Genomic DNA, 22,250 nt, shown 5'->3' with positions numbered 1-22,250 from the left:
TATATATATATATATATATATATATACTATATTACATATACTTGCTAATGGTAGCTTGACATACTCACGGCATATGGGTAGAAGCTGAGCAAATGAATTATGAAAAACAACAGGAATAGATATCTGAACCCTCAGCCATGCAGCAGCGTGTCACAGTTGCCATAACAGACTCATCGAAAATCTTGAGCGTTGTCCAACAGATGTTAAAAAACCCCTCAGCCATTTCACAAAATAGAGACAGGGCTAGCCCTTCCTGTACAGTTCAGTGGTGTTTTTGTCTCACTCCAGTTTGTTGTCAGTGTGTACTCCAAGTTATTTATAGTCCTCCACTATATGGATGGAAACGGGGACCACAATCATTTCATTGGTCTTTGTCACATTGAGCTGCAGATGGTTCTGCTTGCACCACATGTCCACTGATTCCCTGTGGTCTGTTTCATCACCTCCACTTATTCATCCAACTACCGCAGAGTCATCAGAAAACTTCTGAAAATGGCAGGTGTCTGTGCCGTGATGTAAAGGGTGAATAGGAAAGGGGAGAGGAGCGTCCCTTGTGCTCCCCGGTGTTGCTGATAACCTTGTCAGCCACACAGTGTTGAAGACACACATATTATGACCTTCCTGTCAGGCAGTCTATAATCCAGGGCACGAGAAGGGCATCCACCATCCATCGCTTTGAGTCGTTGAGCTAGGAGGGTCAGCCTGATAGTGTTGAATGCACTGGAAAAAAACATGACCCTCACGGTGCTCGCTGGCTGGTCCAAATTGGTGAAGACATGATGGAGTAGGTAGATGACGTCACTATGAGGTGGGGCTGGTAAGTAAAGTGAAGGTGGTCCAGATGCGGCCTGACTATAGGTCGGAGCTGATCGAGGGTCTTCGTGATGTGGGAAGTCGGTGCCGCTGGGATGTGACGTCTTTGCTACAGCATGACCTCTTCCACAGTAGGCCAATTGATTTCCTCGCTGTGGGGCTCACAAAACGCCTACCAGTCTGTTGCCTCAGAGCAACTCTGCATTTCCACTAGGGAAATACCTCCTAATACTCCTTGTGGTCACAGGTTTATTCTTCACAATAAGCACATATGGGGGTGCCGAGTATGGCCTGGAAGTTCCGGGGGCAAAATGGGATAAGCCCCCAAAGGTGATCGGGAATAACTGAGCTCAGATCCTGTGGGACTTCCATATACACACAAACTGGTGATGGCTGCCCAACCTGGCATTGTAGTGGTGAAAAAACAAAGGAAGAAGGCCCTAGTGATAGTGATATCAATACCAAGTGATAGCAACATCAAGAAGATGGAAAACTTAAAGCTTGAGAAATAGGATTTGATAGCATCCAAAACCTCCATTGTCAGCAAAAGCAACCAGTTTTGGATAAAGCTTGTTCCAGCATTCGGGCTTTAGAGATGTTCTTTTTCATGTCCAAACTCATAGCAGCAGTAAAACGCTTTGAAAGTGTTGGAATGGGAATTCCCATCAAATTAAAAACAAGCACAAAGTGAAATTAACAGTATCATTTTGTACTGAACATTTAAGTGAAGCAGAAGGTCATCGTTGCCCAGTTTGGATAACCTATGTTTTCTTTTGTGTGAAATTAGATTTTTAATTCTCATTGATCATATCCACATTCTCCCTTTTAGTATCTACCTTTGGGCTCTTCCCAGTATTACCACACACTTGTATTTTCCAAGTATATTTGGCCCCTTTATTCTTCCCTCAATATTTCTTGTTTCTATTCAGTTTTTTGTGTCTTTTTTCCATCATGAAGAATGTTTAAATTATGAATGAATATTTTTTTGTTGTAGTGTTTATAAAATATGTACTTTGGATCTTTTCTTGTATATTGTGTGTATATTGTATAAGAATGTTGTACAGGCTTTGCTTTGTACAGCACTGTGCAAAGTTTGGGAACTGGTCTACTTTGTCAGGGATGTCAGAATTTGAAATTCTCAGAACTTTTCTGAGTATTTTTTTCTTTCTGTATTATTTCTACAGTATCAGAACAATCTACTTGTCTTCTTCACTCATGGGTATACTGAAGAGCTGAATACTGAAGTACTTCTAAGTATGTGTCCAGAAACAGAAACATGTAAATAAGAGGGCCATGACGAATCATCGTTTGTACTGCAACTGATGATCAGGTCAGGGAGAGCCCTGAGGGCAGCGTCGTGCACTGTTTCTTGGACTGCATGAAGAGACTGACCGTGCTAAATCTACAGAGGAACTTTTTTCCCGGCTTCTTTATTAAAAGTATCAATTAGTAATACACTGCATTTGCACCACCAGTTACTATACGTGTCATCATTTTAACCAGGACTGAAATCCACCAGACTTCCACTTTCTTTTGGTAAAAACACGCAGTTTTGCTCGCGTCCTTGTGATCTCACAGGAGATGATTCGAATGTTCAGCATTCTTGACATACTCGCGGCATATGGGTAGAAGCTGAGCAAATGAATTATGAAAAACAACAGGAACAGATATCTGAACCAGTTATCTTCTATTTGCTGTTGTCTGTCTGCTGTCAAACTGTTGAACTACATCCAAATACATCCAAAATACAAGGAGGTTGTGTTAATAGTATTGGCAGAATATTGCTTTTAATCTAATATGAACCCATCATGTCTGTGCATGTGTCTCCACAGTATGTCCCAGCAGAAAGTTTGGTAAAGCCTGTGCCGAGACCTGCTTGTGCACTAATAATGGCACTTGTAACCCCATCGATGGCTCCTGTCAGTGTTACCCTGGATGGACCAGCGAAGACTGTTCTAAGCGTAAGAGGAAACGTTTATAGCCGTTTTTGTACCGTAGCATTTATTAACTTCAGTTTCACAAAAAAACAAATAAAATGTATGTTGTTATTCACCCCACGTGTTTTAGTTGATCAGTGAGAGACAGCTGAAGAAAAAACCTTCCTAAAGGCAGTCACTGGAGTGGCTTTGACATTAATTATCTTTCTTACTTTGAGCATCTACCACAGTCACTCAATTATCTGTAAGTTTAATGAGGGCACACAGCATCCTAATGTATGTCTGGTCTTCACTGTGGCAACATTTGACATATTATTATGTATTTATATATTACTAGACTTATACGTGTCTAGATGAATTGAATAAAAGAGAAAAAAGAGGAGAGAATAAAGTGCCCATGTGCAGAAGTGAATCCTAGTAACGACACTTTGACTTGCCCAGTTTGCTGTGATGGGGCATTATAGTGTTGCTGTACAAGAGTGTGCTGACTTTTATTGCATACTCTGTGCACTGTATGTGTCTTTGTGCACTTATTTTTGTGTGCTTCTGGCAGCATGTCCTTGGGGCTCATGGGGCCTTGACTGCATCCACACATGTAACTGTCACAATGGAGCTCAGTGCAGCGCTACAGATGGAGAGTGTATCTGCAGCCCTGGATGGACAGGACTCTACTGCACTCAGCGTATGTTTCTGTCTCTCTCACACACACCGGCAGTTCATATACACATACAGACCAAGCAAAACACTCTGGCTGCTGTGAGAGCTCATCACTAATGCACACTCACTAGTTGCAATGTGTTAGTACCTCAAACCTTTAACTCCATCTAGTGACAGGTGAAAAAACTGCATACCCTTGAAATCCCTTCTTCTTATCTCCTCAATTCCTTTGTGGTTTCTAGTTTCAACACGGAAAAAGATTGAATTTCTCCATTTGCACTGCAAATTGCTGTCCAATTTGGAGTATTTGACTGAAGCTGATAGCCTCGTTCACTTGATAATTCATCCTGCTATTTCTATGAGCAGTCACATCATCAGTGAACCTCCAAAAGTTGATTCTGTTCAGTCTCAGCTGACTGCAGGTTTCCCCGATCTTTGCATAATGACTGAAACTAGCACCACCGAAGGAACGATGGGCTGGGAGGTCAGTTCCTTGATCATAATTATCACGATTCGTATGGGTGCTTGAAATCCTTGAAAATGCTTGAATTTTAATATTGTCTTTTCAAGGATTGAAAAGTGCTTGAATTTCAGATGTGGTGCTTAAACGTGCTTGAAACGCGTATTTCATTCACCACAAACAACTATCTGACCGAATAGTTTTCTTATCAGAGAAATAAAATGAGTTGCAAAGTGTAAAAGCTAAATTTCTCCGCCTGGGCTGCCTCTCACACATGTCAGTCTGTTTCAATGTGTGACCCCGCCCCTCCCTCCGGACAGTCGGGGGTGAGTGCGCTAAGTTGACGTTGTTGTTTTAATGAGTGTTTGATGGAAAACGACACTGGCGGGATTTGAGTCACATGACAGGTGAGTCCTAGTAAATAATTTCGAGTATGTGTACATAACACAGGCTAATGTTTAAAACTATGATTATTATTTTGCTAGCTATCAAACTTGCTTAACTAGTTAAAGTAAACATCTGTCTCCTGTTGTTGTGTCCCGTAGGAAAGAAGCATCAATATCTGATGAGCAGACTTGTTCATTTGTGCAGATTTCTTCTTTTGTGTGGTTGTTTTTTCCAAGTGGAGATGAGCATCTCTAACAAGTTGATTTGTTCACATTTGCACATCTGCATTTTTGAGAGAAATGAGTTTTTTGAGTTTGTGCACTATATGCATATAAGACAACCATTTCCTTTTTCAGTATTTTTGTATGGTGCATTTTTCTCTGTTTTAACAAAAGAGGAACAAAGAACATTTAAGTCAACCTAAGACGATTTGTTTTAATTTTTACATGGTCTTACTGAGGTGATGCAAAGTGGAACATGCAAACTGTTTTTTTGGTAATGTGCTGGAAAAGCTTGATAATGGACCTTGAAAGTGCTTAAAAAGTGCTTAAATTTGACCCTGAAAAATGCTGATGAACCCTGAATTATGCAAATGTAAGATCAAAGCCCACCAATGGCAATGAGTACCATTCACTGGCTGCAATCACAGCATTGTAAGTTGGTGAAAGATGTAGCCTTAGGCCCCCTCCTCGATTCAGAGATGGTCTTTCCCTTTTTACGTAACTTGCAGTCAGCTGAGACTGAAAAAGTCACTTGGATGAGTGACGAAACATCACACTAGTGACCCAGTTCCACTGATAGCCATATATGTCCATGCAATAGTATTGCCTCTGCTATCTTTGACATCTTTCATCAATCATGTGCTGTACTTTGGTAAAGACCCTAAATTATTAGAGAAAAAAATTCCAACAATCAGATGATCCCCTACAAGGATCCCTTAAGGACCACTTAGTGATGATGGGAAGAAATCAGGCACAGGGAGGGACAGCTGTCTGCACAACAGGTTGGAGGATGAAGGGAAAGAGAAGAGAAAAAGAAAAATGCAGGGAGAAAAAGACAAAACTACAAATCCAATTCTAAAAAAGCTGTGAGATGGCTTTATGAGGAATGCATCTCATAAAGCCATGTTTTATTCACACTAAAACACGGAAAACAGTTTCATGAAAAATATTAGCTCATTTTGAGTTTAATGTTGTGAGCATGTCTCAGTGGGGACAGCGCCAACAACAAAAACAGGAAACATAAGTGATACTAAAAAAATATAAATATAAAAACAGCATCTAGTAGAATTTCTCACAAGGAAAGATCGGCAGGGGTTTACCAGTTTGCAAAAAAAAATAATGTAAAATATCAAAAACTTTGAATATTTCAAAGTACCAGCAGACTGAGAGACAGCTTCTTCCACCAGGCCATCAGACTGCTGAACACGTCATAGACACCTCAGCTTCACTACTGGAACTCCAACATTATGCACTCCATACTGTACAGTAATGCCACTGTTTTGCACATATTCAACTCTGTATATTTTTATATATTTTATTTATTGTTTACTCTATTTAATTTGTAAAATATGTGTACACACACACACACACACACACACACACACACACACACACACACACACACACACACGTAGAAAAATATTTAGTATACACATCCAGAAATGCATATACTATTATATATTGTACATATATTTATTAGTTTCAGATGTAGCCATTCTTGTATTTTGCTTGTTTACATTATTGTATTTTGCACAACTCTGTTGCTTGTGAAGCTCGCGCACAAGAATTTCACTCACATGTGCTGTACCAATGTACCTGCACATGTGATGTGACAATAAAAGTGATTTGATTTGATTTGATTTGAAGATTCTGTGAATCTGGAGAAATCTGTTTGTGCAGGGGAAACAAATCCCCCCGATGGAGCACTTCGCTCTCAGGCTGCTGGTTTACTTGTGGTTCAAAGGACATTTTAAAGTAGAATTGGAGGCTACAATACAAAGTGTCCAAAGACTCACAGACCTTTCACAATATTATGGACTGTAGAAGATGAAATAACCAAATCTTTTTTTAATTTTATGCTGAGAAATGTTATTTTTAAATTGTTACAATTTTCTCTTCTCACACTCTTTCACAGTAACTTGCACAGAGAGCTGAGACCCTCTCTAAAGCTTTGTTTTCTGTTTCAGTCCTGTTACAGATCTGTTACCAAATAGTTTTTAAAAATATATATATATTTTAAAAAAAGAAACTGGCAGATTTCGAATTTTGCTTGAGGCATCAGAACATTAATATTATGAGGATTCCAGAAGGTACAGAGAAAAGAAAGCCTACTGCGTTCATCTCAGATTATCTTCCATCTCCTGCTGGGGTCTGAATACTTTCAGGGGAAATGAGTTTGGTGGAAAGAGCACATCACTCCTTGGCCCCTAAACCTCTTGCGGTAGGACGTTCTTGGCCCCTCACTGTTGGGCAGCATTATCCCCAAAATAGGGAGGTCATCATGAAGATGGCCACACAGAAAGACCACAAATAGGTGTTTTGAAGCTCATGAGCAAACCCCTCTCTGTCAGTCAGGCCTCTGTAGACATTTTCTGTCTTTTCTTTTTTTTTTTTAGGGAAGAGTAAATTTTCTAAACTGGTCGATATGGCAGTGGTGGATTTAGAAGCCACTGGACAAAGGCAGCAGTCCATTTTATAATGCATATAGCACATTATTGGCACACCTTATCCGTCAAATGTTAAATGCAGCTCGTCTTGTGTGAAGTGTTTCCAGCTGTGCGTCGTGTAGCTGGAGTCGAGTTTTAACGATGCATGAAACGACACATTTTTAGACAGAAGTTGTAACGGCGCCGTTTTCTTTGTGAGTATTTATTACACGGCGTGCTGCGGGGGAAAGCCTGTTCTAACGTTTGAGTCTGAGGTTTATTTTTTAGCACCTGGCGGCTCTTTTTTAAATTCTAAAAATCTGCTCTTTCATGTGATTCAGTTTATTTTGAAAAGTCTCAACAGGATCATGAGCTTTATTGTGAAAGGTTTATGTGGAACATAAACAAGCGGACACGTCATGCTGTTACCGTCATTGTTGCTAACGACAACGCATAAAAACAGGCGCTTGTCTGTCCGTAGTGTGGTTATATTAAATATAAGAGAGAGAGAACTTTACTACAGTGACATCAGAACCATGAAGAAATATTGCGGTAAACAGTTTATTTTGCGACACCACGAAACAAACGATAGCGTAAAATGAAACGATAGACGTTTTTATATCGTCATCGATATATATCGTTATATCGAACAACCCTAATTCTGGGTTGATTCAAACAGTGTAAGTGGTCATTATGATGCTCAGGCCATTCATTTCCTTATCAATGCTGTTAGCGAGAAAAACTGGAAGACCCCTGAGACACCTCAAATCTTTAGAATTAGAACATGTGTTACACCTACAGAAAATTAGATATTATAACAAACGAAGCAGGTCACTTTGAGAAAATGTGGTTAACAATCAAACAAAGTTGTAATTAACTTTGTTTGCATTGGACTATGAACACTTGCAACTTGCAGCTTCAGTATTAATGTGTCCTAGTTTGTATGTGTTACTCCAAAGAATCTCATCAGCCTAACACCTAATGCTCTCTTTTGAAACAACGGATGTGTGTGCCACAGCCATCACCTGCAGTCGTCCTCTTCCCCTGACTAATGCGTACCTTAAAGCAGATAACTCGTAAGCTGGAGAAGAGACGGCATCTAACTAATTTAGAACATTTTTGTTTAACCTGAAAAAAACGTTTTTGTCCTGTAAAACAAAACAAAAAGAAAAAACCTCTGCAAAGCTAGAATCACCCTGGTCTCCAGGAACACTTTGAGGACTTTTTGACCAACGTCTTTCAATGCACACAATAAACAGTCTCCTGGCAGCCTTCAGCTTCCACTCTGCTGTGGAACCCCCTCCTAGTTTCGATTCGAGTCATGGACACCCTCTCTGTACTTTTGAGATTGGCCTTAAAACTTTTCTTTTTGATAAAAAGTATTTGTTCTTCACTTACCTCTTTTTTTCACACCACTCTGCATTTAATCATTACTTATTATCAATTTCTTGTTCTCTTCCACGATGTGTTTTTGCCCCGTCTTCCTCTCCTCGCCTCCAGCAGATGGCCACCCCACCTGGAGGTTTCTTCCTGTTAAAAGGGAGTTTTTCCTTCCAGCTGTCACCAAAGCACTTGCTCATAGGAGGTCATGTGGTTGTTGGGTTTTCTGTTTTCTCTGTTATTGCAGGGTACCTTACAATATAAAATGCCTTAAAGCAACTGCTGCTCTGATTTGGCGCTATATTAAAAATTGATGTATTAAAATGTATTAAAAGACATTGAATTGAACGACACTCCCACACATTGTTACTCCATGCTGTAAGGCCATGTAAAGAACATCTTTTTTACGCTCTTCCATGTTTACTTCATTTTTCAGTCTCTGGTCCTGCGTTTATAAAGTTGATAAGTCACAGTAACCATGTATCTGTACATTTGCTTGACGCACAAAAGAAAAAAACGGATCCAAATCAGTATGTTATTTTCTTTTGACTAGTATCAGTTCTAGCCTAGAACCAGCCAAGTTTGTTTTCTGTCATGTCATTTGATTTGTCTGCTATAGGAGCTGTTTCTCCATGTTTTTGCATCACCAGAAATTTACATGAGAGAGTGTGGTCAGTTAAACGTCTGCATGAAATGAGGGTTTTGTTGAATTTCCACTTTGGTTCCACTGTGACAGAAGTGATTAGCTCGTCCCAGAGAAAATGCTTCCAAAGACATTTCACGTTTTTGATCATGTCTCTGCACAGAGATGGGTTCAGAGTGACAGAGTGAAATTGCTGCTGCTACTGAAAATTCTTGTCCACATGTAAAGCATAATATAGATTTTTTTTAAACCAGTGGTTGTTTCCCTTCAGGCTGTCCTGCAGGTTTCTACGGCTCTCACTGTGCTGAGGTGTGTCGCTGTCAGAATGGAGCAGACTGTGACCACATCACGGGACAGTGCTCCTGCAGGACAGGCTTTATAGGACACAGCTGTGAGCTCAGTGAGTGTGTTTAGTGGTTCTTACATGCAGGAGAGTTGCACATTCACGTGTTAAAGTTCAACATGTCTTAAATCCCTGTTCCTGTGTCCAGAGTGTCCCGCAGGGACATTTGGCTACGGCTGCCAGCAGCTGTGTGAGTGTATGAACAATGCCACCTGTGACTACGTGACCGGAACCTGCTACTGCAGCATCGGCTTTAAAGGCATCCGTTGTGACCAGGGTGAGAACAAATGGCTCTGTAAAGAGAAAGGATGGAACATGATCTGACTTATTCTTTTGGTTTCTTTAGATGTACCCTCAGTTCAGTTGAATAATAAAATATAAAATAACAGAACATCTGCAAAACTCATACAGACAAATCTTCATATAATAGTAGATATGTACTAAGGTAGTAGATAAGACTGTTCCTAAAAGATGGAAGTACAAAGACCTCTCGAATAGACAGACAAGTGCAAATGGTACTCTGATAAAAAATATTAATGGTCTTTAGCTGAACCAGCAACCATTCACTTGCCAAGTAAATGTATAAACCACTACAATGACTGCAGATTGAATAACTGTACTATTTTGGTTAAAGGGGAAACACAGTAGCAAATAAAAATATACTAAATATGCAATTCTTAAATACTCCAAATGAAATGAAGTGGAAACAAAAATAATGACATGCAAGACTGTAAATACAGAATACATACTCTTAAGCAGCTGCATGATCACCCAAGCAAAGAGCACCAGAGTCGTCAGTTTGACTTCCAAGAGTGTGCGGTCATGGGCTGTGTCCCAATTAAGAGACTGCACGCTTGAAGTACGCATTTCAAGTGCGGTTACGTCACCGCCACGTGACGACGGCTGTCCCAATTCGAAGTGTGCTTCAAATGCATACTCCCTCGATTTCCCCAAATATCAAGCGTGGTCCGGTGCACGCTTCGTGGTCCCATATATCCCACAATTCATAGCGCGGCGGTGGGTGTGGATAATTTTGCCGCAAAATACGGCAGAAGGGAGCGGCCGAAGAGATTTTTCTTTTTTTTTTTTTTCAAACTTTATTGAAATCATAAAGCGAACAGTCAGTCATTCCAGTTCAGTTTGTACAGTAGACATACAAGGCAAATAAGAGTAACAATATACAGTACAATGAAATGAGAAGGATAAATAAATAAAGGATAAAAAAAGAAAAAAGGGGGAATGTGACAGACTCCATAACAACTTTGTACTTGAAAGTTGTGACAGCTCATTCGTTAAACATTTCTGAATGAACTTCAATCAATGATAAACCTTTTTTATTGGAAGTTAATTTAAGAGAGTTTAAGTAATATTCAATTTCAATCAAAAACAAATTAAATGATGGGGTTGAGTTTTGAAATTTACATTTATGTATGTGGAATTTCCCTAATAAGATGGAGCGGCCGAAGAGTGAACTAAAGTACTGAATATGACGTCACTTATTTATGTGCGAATGTGTAATAATTAAAGTCAGTCATATATCCACAAACACAACAAGCTGAAAGTCAGTGATATATGTATATGTGTGTATATATATATATCTCATAATAATCTGACAATACTATAATATTGGCCATATTATATTTACATTGCCACAGTGAGATGACTTTAGTCTCATGAACAACATGAGCTAATTTTTCTTTACTAGCTAATCTTATTTACTAACTAATCTTATTTACTAGCTAATCTTATTTACTAACTAATCTTAAATGACTGTTCAGCACAGACATGAAGCCCAACAATCATGTTTTACAGTCCTGTGGTCTCAGCCTCAGATACTCAGCTAAAGTGATGTCATGACAAAAATGAATGACCAACAAAACATTTTTCTCCTTCATTTCTGTCAAACAAAGCTGTATGAAACGTGTCTCGCGGTTAGTATCATGGTTGCTAGGCAACCTGAACAGCGCGACGAAGTGTATACCGTCCCATTTCACAAGCCTCTCACTTCCACACTTCTCGTACTTATAGTACGCACCGTACGTAGTACGCGTAGTGCGCGTACTTCAAGCGTGCAGTCTCTTAATTGGGACACAGCCATGGTATTGCAAGCTTCCAAGGGCGTACACAAGATCTGCACAGAGGGAGGGATTAATGCAAGGCATCAAACCAGAATCCACACTAGATGGCAGCCGCGAGCATCTGGCGATGACTGAATGCTTGACTCGGTTACCAAAAGTAGTTCAACAGCTTCATATTCGTGCTCAGCTCTCTGTTTACCTCCAAAGACGATTATGGAACCCGTGTCACTGCAGACTCCGCCAGTTTGGCGGTATCACCCCACCCTACTCCTTAACTGTTTGCCTTTCATTATCTGTCCTTTGTAGATACATGCATTTGTATCATGGCAAAATACCAAAATAAAAGTCAATAGCACAATAAATTGAGTGAAATGAGAGGAATTTTATTCTGAAATTCTCATTCAGCAAAAATGCCTGATTACACTGTACAGGTGATGTGAGTGTGTCAAACATTAAAATGCAGTGTTACTCATCTGTGTTCTCCTCAGCGGCCTTGATGATGGAGGAGCTGAACCCCTACACCAAGATGAGCCCAGCTCTGGCATCGCAGCGGCAGTCGACGGGGGCTGTCCTGGGCATCGTCTTCCTGCTGCTGATGATCATGGCCATGCTTGCTCTGGTGGTCTGGTTCCGTTATCGACAAAGAGAGAAAGGCCACCGTGTGCCTAGTGTCACCTATACACCTGCCCTGAACATCAGCTCCACTGACTACTCCCTCTCAGGTACGATATCCGTGTGTCTGTCCTTTTCATCTGACTGGTGTTATTTATGTTTAGAATGGCATACAACAGAATTCAGAGCAGTTGATGGTAATCGTAACCTGCTGGGAAATTACACAACCAACAGGTAAAGACAATGAATGATCCGTTTTTTCAGATCTGGGTGATTAAATTAAAGGTTAAATACTTTGTGTCAGGTGCACTGTACATATATATGCATGTATGACACATAGAGCTCAGTATGTGAGAACATGTCTTGATGTTGGGGCAGCAGGGCTGCAGTGCACAGGCCTGCTTTCTTCTTCAGAGTCCTCTCCCAGTAGCAGCTCTTTAGGTGGCTGCTTCTCCAACCCCAGCTACCGCACCCTGGGGTCCTGCACCTATGCCACACACTATGCCAAGCCAGATAAGAGGAGTTTCGCCAAGGTGGGTTCAAAAACCTTTTATATTTTGCCCTCAGAAAGCTTTAAGAGTTTGTTTAATGAGGGGCTGCTAATAAATATACTCCAATTTTTTTTGTTATACAACAAATAAGTTTCTACTTTAAGGTTCAGTTCACCCAAATTAGAAAAACGCAAACTGATTAGTACCTCCTCGTAGCAATTAACTGTCTTTATTTAAAAGAAAACAAACAATTCAAAGGTATTCCTTAGGCTGTGCTGCTTTGAGGCTAACCTCTGTAGGTCAGGTACATAGAAGCAAAGTTGGATGATTTAGCAGGAAGAAAGACTTTTTTGCTAATGGGTATCTGTGTAAAAAATATTTGCCCCCTTCCTGATTTCTTACTTTTTGGATATTTGTCACACATTTTAATCATAGACAAAGATAAGCTGAGTAAATAAAAATGCAGTTTTTAAATGATCATTTCATTTATTAAGGGGAAAAAAGCAACCCAGTGTTAATCCATAAAGATTTAACTTTTTATTGGTGACCAAATTTTCAGTGCAATTTGTTTTGTCTTTTTCTTTCCTTTGCCACATCTCAGTCTAAGAAACTCCAGCTTAATGTGACGTTTTTAATCCCACCTGAACTAAATTGCCCTCAGTACAGATCTTACTGTCAAACTCTAAAAAGCTGATACAACAGAAAGAAAGCACAACAGCATCATATCCAGTCAAATGTGATCACCTCTATAAAATCAAAAGCACTTTGCTGGTCCCAAGGTCAGACTGTGCAAACTGCTGAAGAAAATAAAAATAGAAAGAACCCAACATATACAAAGTATGTGTACTAGAGTGAAATGTGAAGCCATCTGTCCAACAGTCAAAACCCCGTTACTCAAGCATACCAGAAAAGCTGCAGGAAGTCCAAACACCAACCTGATTGAAATGCTGTGGAAGGATCTTATGCTGTGCATAACAAATGCCTGCAAACCTCAATAATTTAAAGCAGTTTTGCAAAGACGAGTGGGACGAAATCCCCCCACAGGGATGTGACAGACTGATAAAATCATACAGAAGACGCTTACTGTGTTATTTCTGCTAAGAGTGGTTCTTCAGGCTATTGAGTCATGGGTCGTGTGCTTAATTTTCACACAGGACTATATGAGTTTTTGCTGTTCCACATTTATGGTTCCCTTCAAGAAAAAAAGGACTTTCTTTTTAAATTTATTTTCCTCAAAAACAAACCCATTTCACTCTACAGTATATACTCTCAACACACTGATTTACAGCTGAATTCGAATGTTTGTACCCTGTTACATCATCCTGTCTACAGCTGATAGAAGTGTTCATTTTTAAGATCGAGACAGTTTTTCTGAAACATTCTTTACGAAGATGTCTTGTTTGTTTTTTACCTTTAATGTGTCTCTGTGAAATTTCCAGATGAAGACAAAGAAGCAACACAGGAACAGCGCTCCAGAGTGGGGCGCCTACTGCAACCTCAGTGAGCTCGGTCAGTCTTTTCTACACCTTCAGCCTCGTTTTATGACCCACTGTTCTTAGCCAGTTGCATTCTGACATCTGTCTTCTTTGAAATGTATCCTCATTCAGTTTTACTGAGTGTTTCCAACAATATCATCACTCTGTTAATGCTTGTGTGCACAGTAGTTGCTGGTTTTACTCGTGTTCAGAATATGATTATAAAGACATTGATTGCATGCATCCAGAGGGCAGGGAATACTCCTTTTACTCTCCGCCTCATAGTGTTTATACTAGAATCGACTACTTTCTTATTTCTGAAGCCTTAGTGAATAACTCTATTCAAGTATTGGTAATATAGTATTCTCGGACCATGCGCCAATTTTTCTATGTCTTGGAAATATTTTACAGATTCCTCAAAGCCGCAGATGGCATTTAAATGTGTCCTTAATTAAAGACTCTGGGTTTATTAAATTGATAAGAGATGAAATACAATTTTACAAACAGACAAATAATCGAGAGGACACTACATTGGCTACTTGGTGGGATGCTATGAAGGCATACTTAAGGGGGAGGATAATTTCTTACGCTCCCTTTAAAAAGAAGGCAGCTAACAAGAATATCATTACGTTAGAAGCCAAATTAAAGACACTTGAGGCAGTACATTCCCACACAAAAGACAGAGTTACGTTGAATAAAATCGTTAAAGTTAAATATAAGTTGAATGTACTGTACAACAGAAAGGCAGAATACGCTTTATTTCGCATTAATCAAGCATATTGGGAAATGGGAGAAAAGCCGAGTCGTTTATTAGCATACCGTCTTAAACAGAAAGACAGTATGAACCATATTGCAGGCATACGACAACCAGATGGGGTTATTTCAACTTCTATTAGACATATAAATGATGGATTCAGGGCCTTTTACAATAATCTTTATTCTACACAAGGTAGTTTAGATGAACAGAAATTCGAAGCATTCTTTACTGATTTAAACCTGCCACAGCTTTCTACTACTGACCAGCAGATTATAGATGCTCCAATTACAGTGGAGGAGATTACCTGTGCAATTAACAGTATGCCACTTAATAAAGCTCCAGGATTAGACGGGTTCTATAGAGCATTTGAGGATATGTTAAGTCCCCTGTTGCTCAATGTTTATAATGAGGCGTTCAAAGTAGACTCATTACCTCAGTCAATGCACTCTGGACTTATAACATTTGTTCTTAAAACTGGGAAAGACCCTTTAGACCCAGGTGGTTACCGCCCCATATCTTTGCTGAATTCTGACCAAAAAATCTTGGCAAAGGTCTTAGCGGGTCGATTAAAAGTAGTAATGGCGAAAATAATTCATGCAGACCAATCTGGTTTTGTTCCAAACCGCTATGGTTCAGATAATATTAGGCGGTTGGTTAATTTGCAAAATTATCTATATGATTCAGTATATCCAACAGTGGCCCTGTCGCTGGATGCTGCAAAAGCTTTTGATTGTGTTGAGTAGGATTATCTGTTTAAGACATTTGAAAAGTTTGGTTTTGGTGATAATTTTATCAGGTGGATAAAGATATTATATGATTTGCCTTCAGTGCGAGTATTGACGAATGGGCTCATATCAAGGCAAGGCAAGGCAAGTTTATTTGTATAGCACAATTCAACAACAAGGTGATTCAAAGTGCTTTACAGAGACATTAGAAACAAGAACAAATAAAAAGCATGATTTAAAATTGATTAAAACAAGCAAATAAACTAACTAACTAATTAACAAACAAACAAACAAACAAACAAACAAACAAACAAACAACAGTATATAAAATCAAAACAGATAAAATCAGAACAGTAGATAAGATCAGTAGTTAAATGTAAGTTTTGAAATTTAAGCTTAAAGTGTGGATTTGGTGCTTTATTCAAATGCAGCTGAGAACAGGTGAGTCTTCAACCTGGATTTAAATAAACTGAGTGTTTCAGCTGATCTGAGGCTTTCTGGGAGTTTGTTCCAGATATAAGGAGCATAAAAGCTGAATGCAGTTTCTCCGTGTCTGGTTCTGACTCTGGGAACTGATAAAAGACCGGATCCAGATGACCTGAGGGACCTGGAAGGTTCATACTGGGTCAGGAGGTCACTGATGTATTTTGGTCCTAAACCATTCAGAGCTTTATAGGCCAGCATCAGAACTTTAAAGTCTATCCTCTGACGGACAGGCAGCCAGTGTAAGGACCTCAGAGCTGGACTGATGTGGTCCACTTTTTTGGTCTTAGTGAGGACTCGAGCAGCAGAGTTCTGAATGAGCTGTAGTTGTCTGACTGATTTTTTAGGTAGACCTGTAAAGATGCTGTTACAGTAATCAAGCCTACTAAAGATGAATGCATGGACTAGTTTTTCCAGGTCCTGTTGAGACATCAGATCTTTTATCCTTGATATATTCTTGAGGTGATAGTAAGCTGACTTTGTTATTGTCTTAATGTGTTTTTCTAAGTTTAGGTCTGCATCCATCACTACACCCAAATTTCTCGCCTGGTTTGTGGTTTTTAGATGTATAGATTGAAGTTCTCTGGTGACCTGTAATCGTTTTTCTTTGGCGCCAAAGACTATTACCTCAGTTTTGTTTTTGTTTAGCTGGAGAAAATTGTGGCACAACCAGTCATTGATTTCCTCAATGCATTTACCAAGAGCCTGTACAGGGCCTCGGTCTCCTGGTGACATTGTGATATATATTTGTGTGTCATCTGCATAGCTGTGGTAGTTTATTTTGTTGTTCTTTATAATCTGTGCCAGTGGGAGCATGTAAATGTTAAACAGAAGGGGTCCCAAGATGGAACCTTGGGGAACTCCACATGTGATACTTGTCTGCTCGGATGTGAAGTTACCTATTGATACAAAGTATTTCCTGTTTTCTACGTATGTTTTGAACCAGTTTAGTACAGTTCCTGAAAGACCTGTCCAGTTCTCCAGTCGTTTGAGTAATATGTTGTGGTCAACTGTATCAAATGCTGCACTGAGATCCAGTAAAACTAGGACTGACATTTTTCCACTGTCTGTGTTCAGACATATGTCATTGAACACTTTGGTCAGAGAGGTTTCAGTGCTGTGGTTCTGTCTAAAACCTGACTGGAAGGCATCGTAGCAATTATTCTGTTTTAAGAAGTAACTGAGCTGTTGAAAAACTGCTTTTTCAATGATCTTACTTAAAAACGGGAGATTTGAGATCGGCCTGTAGTTGTTCATTTGTGTCTTGTCAAGATTGTCCTTTTTCAGTATAGGTTTGATTACAGCAGTTTTTAGTGATTCTGGAAACACACCTGATAATAAAGAAAAGTTGACGATCTGTAACAGGTCTGACTCTAAAGTCTTTGAGACCTTTTTGAAAAAACTTGTTGGCAGGACATCTAAACAGCAGGAGGAGGAGTTCAGTTGACCTAAGATGTCCTCCAGGTCTTTGCTGTTAATAGGGTGAAACTGTTTCATGGTGTTTAAACAGTTTTTTGGTGGACACAGTACATATCCTGGATCTGCTGTTGATGTACCAATTGCTTGTCTAATTTTTTGGATTTTTTCAGTGAAGAATTTGGCAAAGTCATTGCAGGCCAGATCTCAGATCTATTCCTTTTACAGAGATCCACAAGACAGGGCTGTCCCCTTAGCCCCGGGCTCTTTCTAATTGCTATAGAGCCTCTGGCACAAAAACTGAGAAATAATGTAAATATATTTGGAATTTCGATGGGTAATAGTCAACATAAGCTTCTATTATATGCAGATGATACAGTGGGGCAAAAAAGTATTTAGTCAGCCACCGATTGTGCAAGTTCCCCCACCTAAAATGATGACAGAGGTCAGTAATTTGCACCAGAGGTACACTTCAACTGTGAGAGACAGAATGTAAAAAAAAATCCATGAATCCACATGGTAGGATTTGTAAAGAATTTATTGGTAAATCAGGGTGGAAAATAAGTATTTGGTCAATAACAAAAATACAACTCAATACTTTGTAACATAACCTTTGTTGGCAATAACAGAGGTCAAACGTTTACTATAGGTCTTTACCAGGTTTGCACACACAGTAGCTGGTATTTTGGCCCATTCCTCCATGCAGATCTTCTCGAGAGCAGTGATGTTTTGGGGCTGTCGTCGAGCAACACGGACTTTCAACTCCCGCCACAGATTTTCTATGGGGTTGAGGTCTGGAGACTGGCTAGGCCACTCCAGGACTTTCAAATGCTTCTTACGGAGCCACGCCTTTGTTGCCTGGGCGGTGTGTTTTGGATCATTGTCATGTTGGAAGACCCAGCCTCGTTTCATCTTCAAAGTTCTCACTGATGGAAGGAGGTTTTGGCTCAAAATCTCACGATACATGGCCCCATTCATTCTGTCCTTAACACGGATCAGTCGTCCTGTCCCCTTGGCAGAAAAACAGCCCCATAGCATGATGTTTCCACCCCCATGCTTCACAGTAGGTATGGTGTTCTTGGGATGCAACTCAGTATTCTTCTTCCTCCAAACACGACGAGTTGAGTTTATACCAAAAAGTTCTACTTTGGTTTCATCTGACCACATGACATTCTCCCAATCCTCTGCTGTATCATCCATGTGCTCTCTGGCAAACTTCAGACGGGCCTGGACATGCACTGGCTTCAGCAGCGGAACACGTCTGGCACTGCGGGATTTGATTCCCTGCCGTTGTAGTGTGTTACTGATGGTGACCTTTGTTACTTTGGTCCCAGCTCTCTGCAGGTCATTCACCAGGTCCCCCCGTGTGGTTCTGGGATCTTTGCTCACCGTTCTCATGATCATTTTGACCCCACGGGATGAGATCTTGCGTGGAGCCCCAGATCGAGGGAGATTATCAGTGGTCTTGTATGTCTTCCATTTTCTGATGATTGCTCCCACAGTTGATTTTTTCACACCAAGCTGCTTGCCTATTATAGATTCACTCTTCCCAGTCTGGTGCAGGTCTACAATACTTTTCCTGGTGTCCTTCCAAAGCTCTTTGGTCTTGGCCATGGCGGCGTTTGGAGTCTGACTGTTTGAGGCTGTGGACAGGTGTCTTTTATACAGATGATGAGTTCAAACAGGTGCCATTCATACAGGTAACGAGTGGGGGACAGAAAAGCTTCTTACAGAGGACGTTACAGGTCTGTGAGAGCCAGAGATTTTCCTTGTTTGAGGTGACCAAATACTTATTTTCCACCCTGATTTACCAATAAATTCTTTACAAATCCTACCATGTGGATTCATGGATTGTTTTTTCACATTCTGTCTCTCACAGTTGAAGTGTACCTCTGGTGCAAATTACTGACCTCTGTCATCATTTTAAGTGGGGGAACTTGCACAATCGGTGGCTGACTAAATACTTTTTTTGCCCCACTGTATGTTGTTACTTATGACCCAGCCTGGGAAGTTAATTCCAGCCCTATTAGAATGTATAGAAAGCTTTACGCTGCTTTCAGGGTATCACGTCAACTGGGATAAATCAGAGGCAGTGCCTATGTCAGGACACTGCCCCCATACTTTATTTAAACAGTGGGAGTTTCGGTGGTCCGTGAATGGTTTCAGGTATTTGGGGATACAAATTCCCTCGGATTACACTAAGATGGTTCGAGCAAATATGGAGCCAATGTTTGAAAGAATAAAAATGGAATTTGGTAGATGGTCCAGAGTGCGTCTCACAATATGGGGTAAAATTAGCTGTATTAAGATGATGACTGCACCCATGATCTTTTATATTTTATCCAATATTCCATTACACATTCCAGATAAGTATTTCAAAGATCTAGACTTTTTGATCCGGCAGTTTCTTTGGGGTAGCTCACCACATTGTTTAAGTATTAAGAAACTTCAAGCGAGTGCAAAACAAGGAGGTTTTTCATTGCCTAATTTCCAATGGTATTATTGGGTGATGAACGTGAAACAACTTAGAGCTTGGTTACCTACTGCACCAGTTAAACCCATCTGGTCCCATATAGAGACGGAAGTTAATGGTGGTATTTCTCCTTGGAGGGAGCTGTTTGATACCAGTCATAAAACTACCCATCCTATAATTGCAAATGCAAAGACATTGTGGTGTAAATTACATAGGGCAGGTCGCTGGGACATTATTAAATCACCTTCGGCAACCTTATGAGGGAATAAAAGAATTCTAATTGGAGGGACATCGGTTGACTGGTTACAGTGGCGTAAAGCAGGCATCCTTAATGTATCAGATTTATTTGACTGTGGGACTAAATGTTTTTTAAGCTTTGATAAAATTGTGGAGTTATATAAGTTGAAGCGTAATCAATTCTGGAGATATGTCCAAATACATAGTTCATTATCGAAGTGGCTGGGAACCCCCTTGAGTTGTCCTGTGGGCAGCCCTGTGGAAGTCCTGCTCTCAAGATCATCCTTGGGTAAAGGCATCACCGCAAAGATTTATCACTTATTGCAAGAACGGTCAGCTGACCCTCTCCTGAAAGTTAAGGGCTACTGGGCCCAGGACATGGCATTGGACATATCTTCAGTTGAACGGGATTCATGTTTTCAAAATGTTAATACTATGTATAAAGAAACAGGCAGTAGATTTATTCAACTTAAGATAGTCCATAGGTGGCATCGAACACTGCAACAATTGTATAAATGGAACCTGGCCTCTACGGACGAATGTTGGAGATGTGATGGTCAAAATGCTTCGATTTTACATATCTTATGGAGCTGTTCGGCACTTCGGGATTGGTGGGAAAATATAATGGAGGTAATTTTCAGTGTTTTAAAAAGGAGATTTGGTATCTCACCAAAACTGTCCATACTTGGTATAACCACAGAACTTTCTGATGGAGATTTTTCCAGTTATACAAAAAGATGGATTATTCTGGCTCTCACTACGGCCAAACAGGTGCTGCTAAGACATTGGCGGAAAAAGAGTCCCCCTCCCTATGAAGACTGGCTAAAGACAATGGCTAAGTTGGCGTCTTACGAAAAAGTGACTTATGGTTTATTAGACAAATTGCATCAATATGATTGTATTTGGTCCCCTTTACAAGCTGGCTTTCTGTAACTTGAAGAACAGGAGTAATGACAGGGTGGTGGTGTGGGGATTGGTGTGCGAAGAAAGAATAGGATAACTTCCCTTTGTTTTGGTTTTTGTTTTTTTTTTTGTTTTTGTTTGTTTGTTTTTTAAACTATTTATTTATTTAGTTATCCTTAAGTTCTGTTATTGAAGTTTAAAATGAAATAAATAAAAATTGTTGGTGACAAAAATAAAGACATTGATTGCTACATGATGTCATCAGGATGCTGTAGAAGCAAATCTGAGTAAACTGATTAAAGCCTGTTTGTTTGTTTGTTTGTTGCTCCAATATGAACCAAGTTTACACTTAAGTATCATTTGCCATGGAAGGTGAAAGTTTCCCATGCGATGTGCACAAATGGACTCTACATAAGCTCATGGACAGTGATCAAATCTGTGCTGATAAGACAGACATTCCCTTTGCTCTTTTTATGGTGTCACTGATTTCCAAGTATTTAGGATTTTTGATTCACCACACAGCCTCTAATTATCCATGCTGGCATTTTTGGCATTTGGTAGAATTTTAGCTTGTATTTATGAATGCGTTGATGTTCACCAATAATAAGTATCAGAAGTATTTCTGAGCAGTGATGGATGTTTTAATGCAGTGCTTTCTAAACCATCAAAGATTTTCTAAAATGTGTCAATATGTTAAACAGGTTTCAAAATGTGAAATATCTTTGTACAATTTTGTGTTTGTATTGTTTAAACATAGAATTTGGTAAGAATTCGTAGGTCGCCTGACAGCTTTTTAAAAAGATGATTGTTAAATCCTCTTTTGAACCTTTGGTTGCTAGATTTCTTTTCTCAACAGTCAGCCATGAGTTAGTGTAAAACAACATCAGTTTAATGATCAGCTGCCAGACTGTATGTACAGCAAGAGCACTGAGTGAGCACAACCTTCTCCAAGGAGCGAATGCTGTACTAAAACTTTGATGTTTTATGATGTTTTTATTATGACTTCACCCTGTTATTGCATCAATCATCACACGATTTGAAAACTGGATGCTAGACTGCTAACAAACATACAGACATAACATACTTCCTCCCTTCAGGAGGAGAGAAATGCGTGTCCATCTGACATGTCTCTGTCTATCTGACATGGATACTGACTGCTGACTGGGAAAATACAGGGAGTGCAGAATTATTAAGCAAATGAGTATTTTGTCCACATCATCCTCTTCATGCATGTTGTCTTACTCCAAGCTGTATAGGCTCGAAAGCCTACTACCAATTAAGCATATTAGGTGATGTGCATCTCTGTAATGAGAAGGGGTGTGGTCTAATGACA

The 22,250-nt window shown here is 39.8% G+C and overlaps 1 protein-coding gene across 2 annotated transcripts in view; it reads left to right on the top strand.

Annotated features, from left to right (window-relative positions):
* The window catches only part of LOC308398145 (multiple epidermal growth factor-like domains protein 11), a 252,798-nt gene that overhangs the window by 218,544 nt on the left and 12,004 nt on the right, over positions 1-22,250 (top strand). The window contains exons 18-24 of one of the 2 annotated variants that reach the window (XM_080884600.1): positions 2,646-2,774; positions 3,304-3,432; positions 9,196-9,324; positions 9,416-9,544; positions 11,834-12,067; positions 12,339-12,490; positions 13,888-13,957. In XM_080884600.1, coding sequence (XP_080740726.1) covers positions 2,646-2,774; positions 3,304-3,432; positions 9,196-9,324; positions 9,416-9,544; positions 11,834-12,067; positions 12,339-12,490; positions 13,888-13,957 — 972 coding nt within the window. The remainder of the gene's footprint in view (positions 1-2,645; positions 2,775-3,303; positions 3,433-9,195; positions 9,325-9,415; positions 9,545-11,833; positions 12,068-12,338; positions 12,491-13,887; positions 13,958-22,250) is intronic. The other variant, XM_080884601.1, reaches the window with a different exon arrangement.

This window comes from Rhamphochromis sp. 'chilingali' (genome assembly GCF_963969265.1).
Source record: "Rhamphochromis sp. 'chilingali' genome assembly, chromosome: 6".
Taxonomy (NCBI): domain Eukaryota; kingdom Metazoa; phylum Chordata; class Actinopteri; order Cichliformes; family Cichlidae; genus Rhamphochromis; species Rhamphochromis sp. 'chilingali'.
The sequence above is the reverse complement of the archived record's forward strand: the minus strand, read 5'-3'. Positions and strand labels throughout refer to the sequence as shown.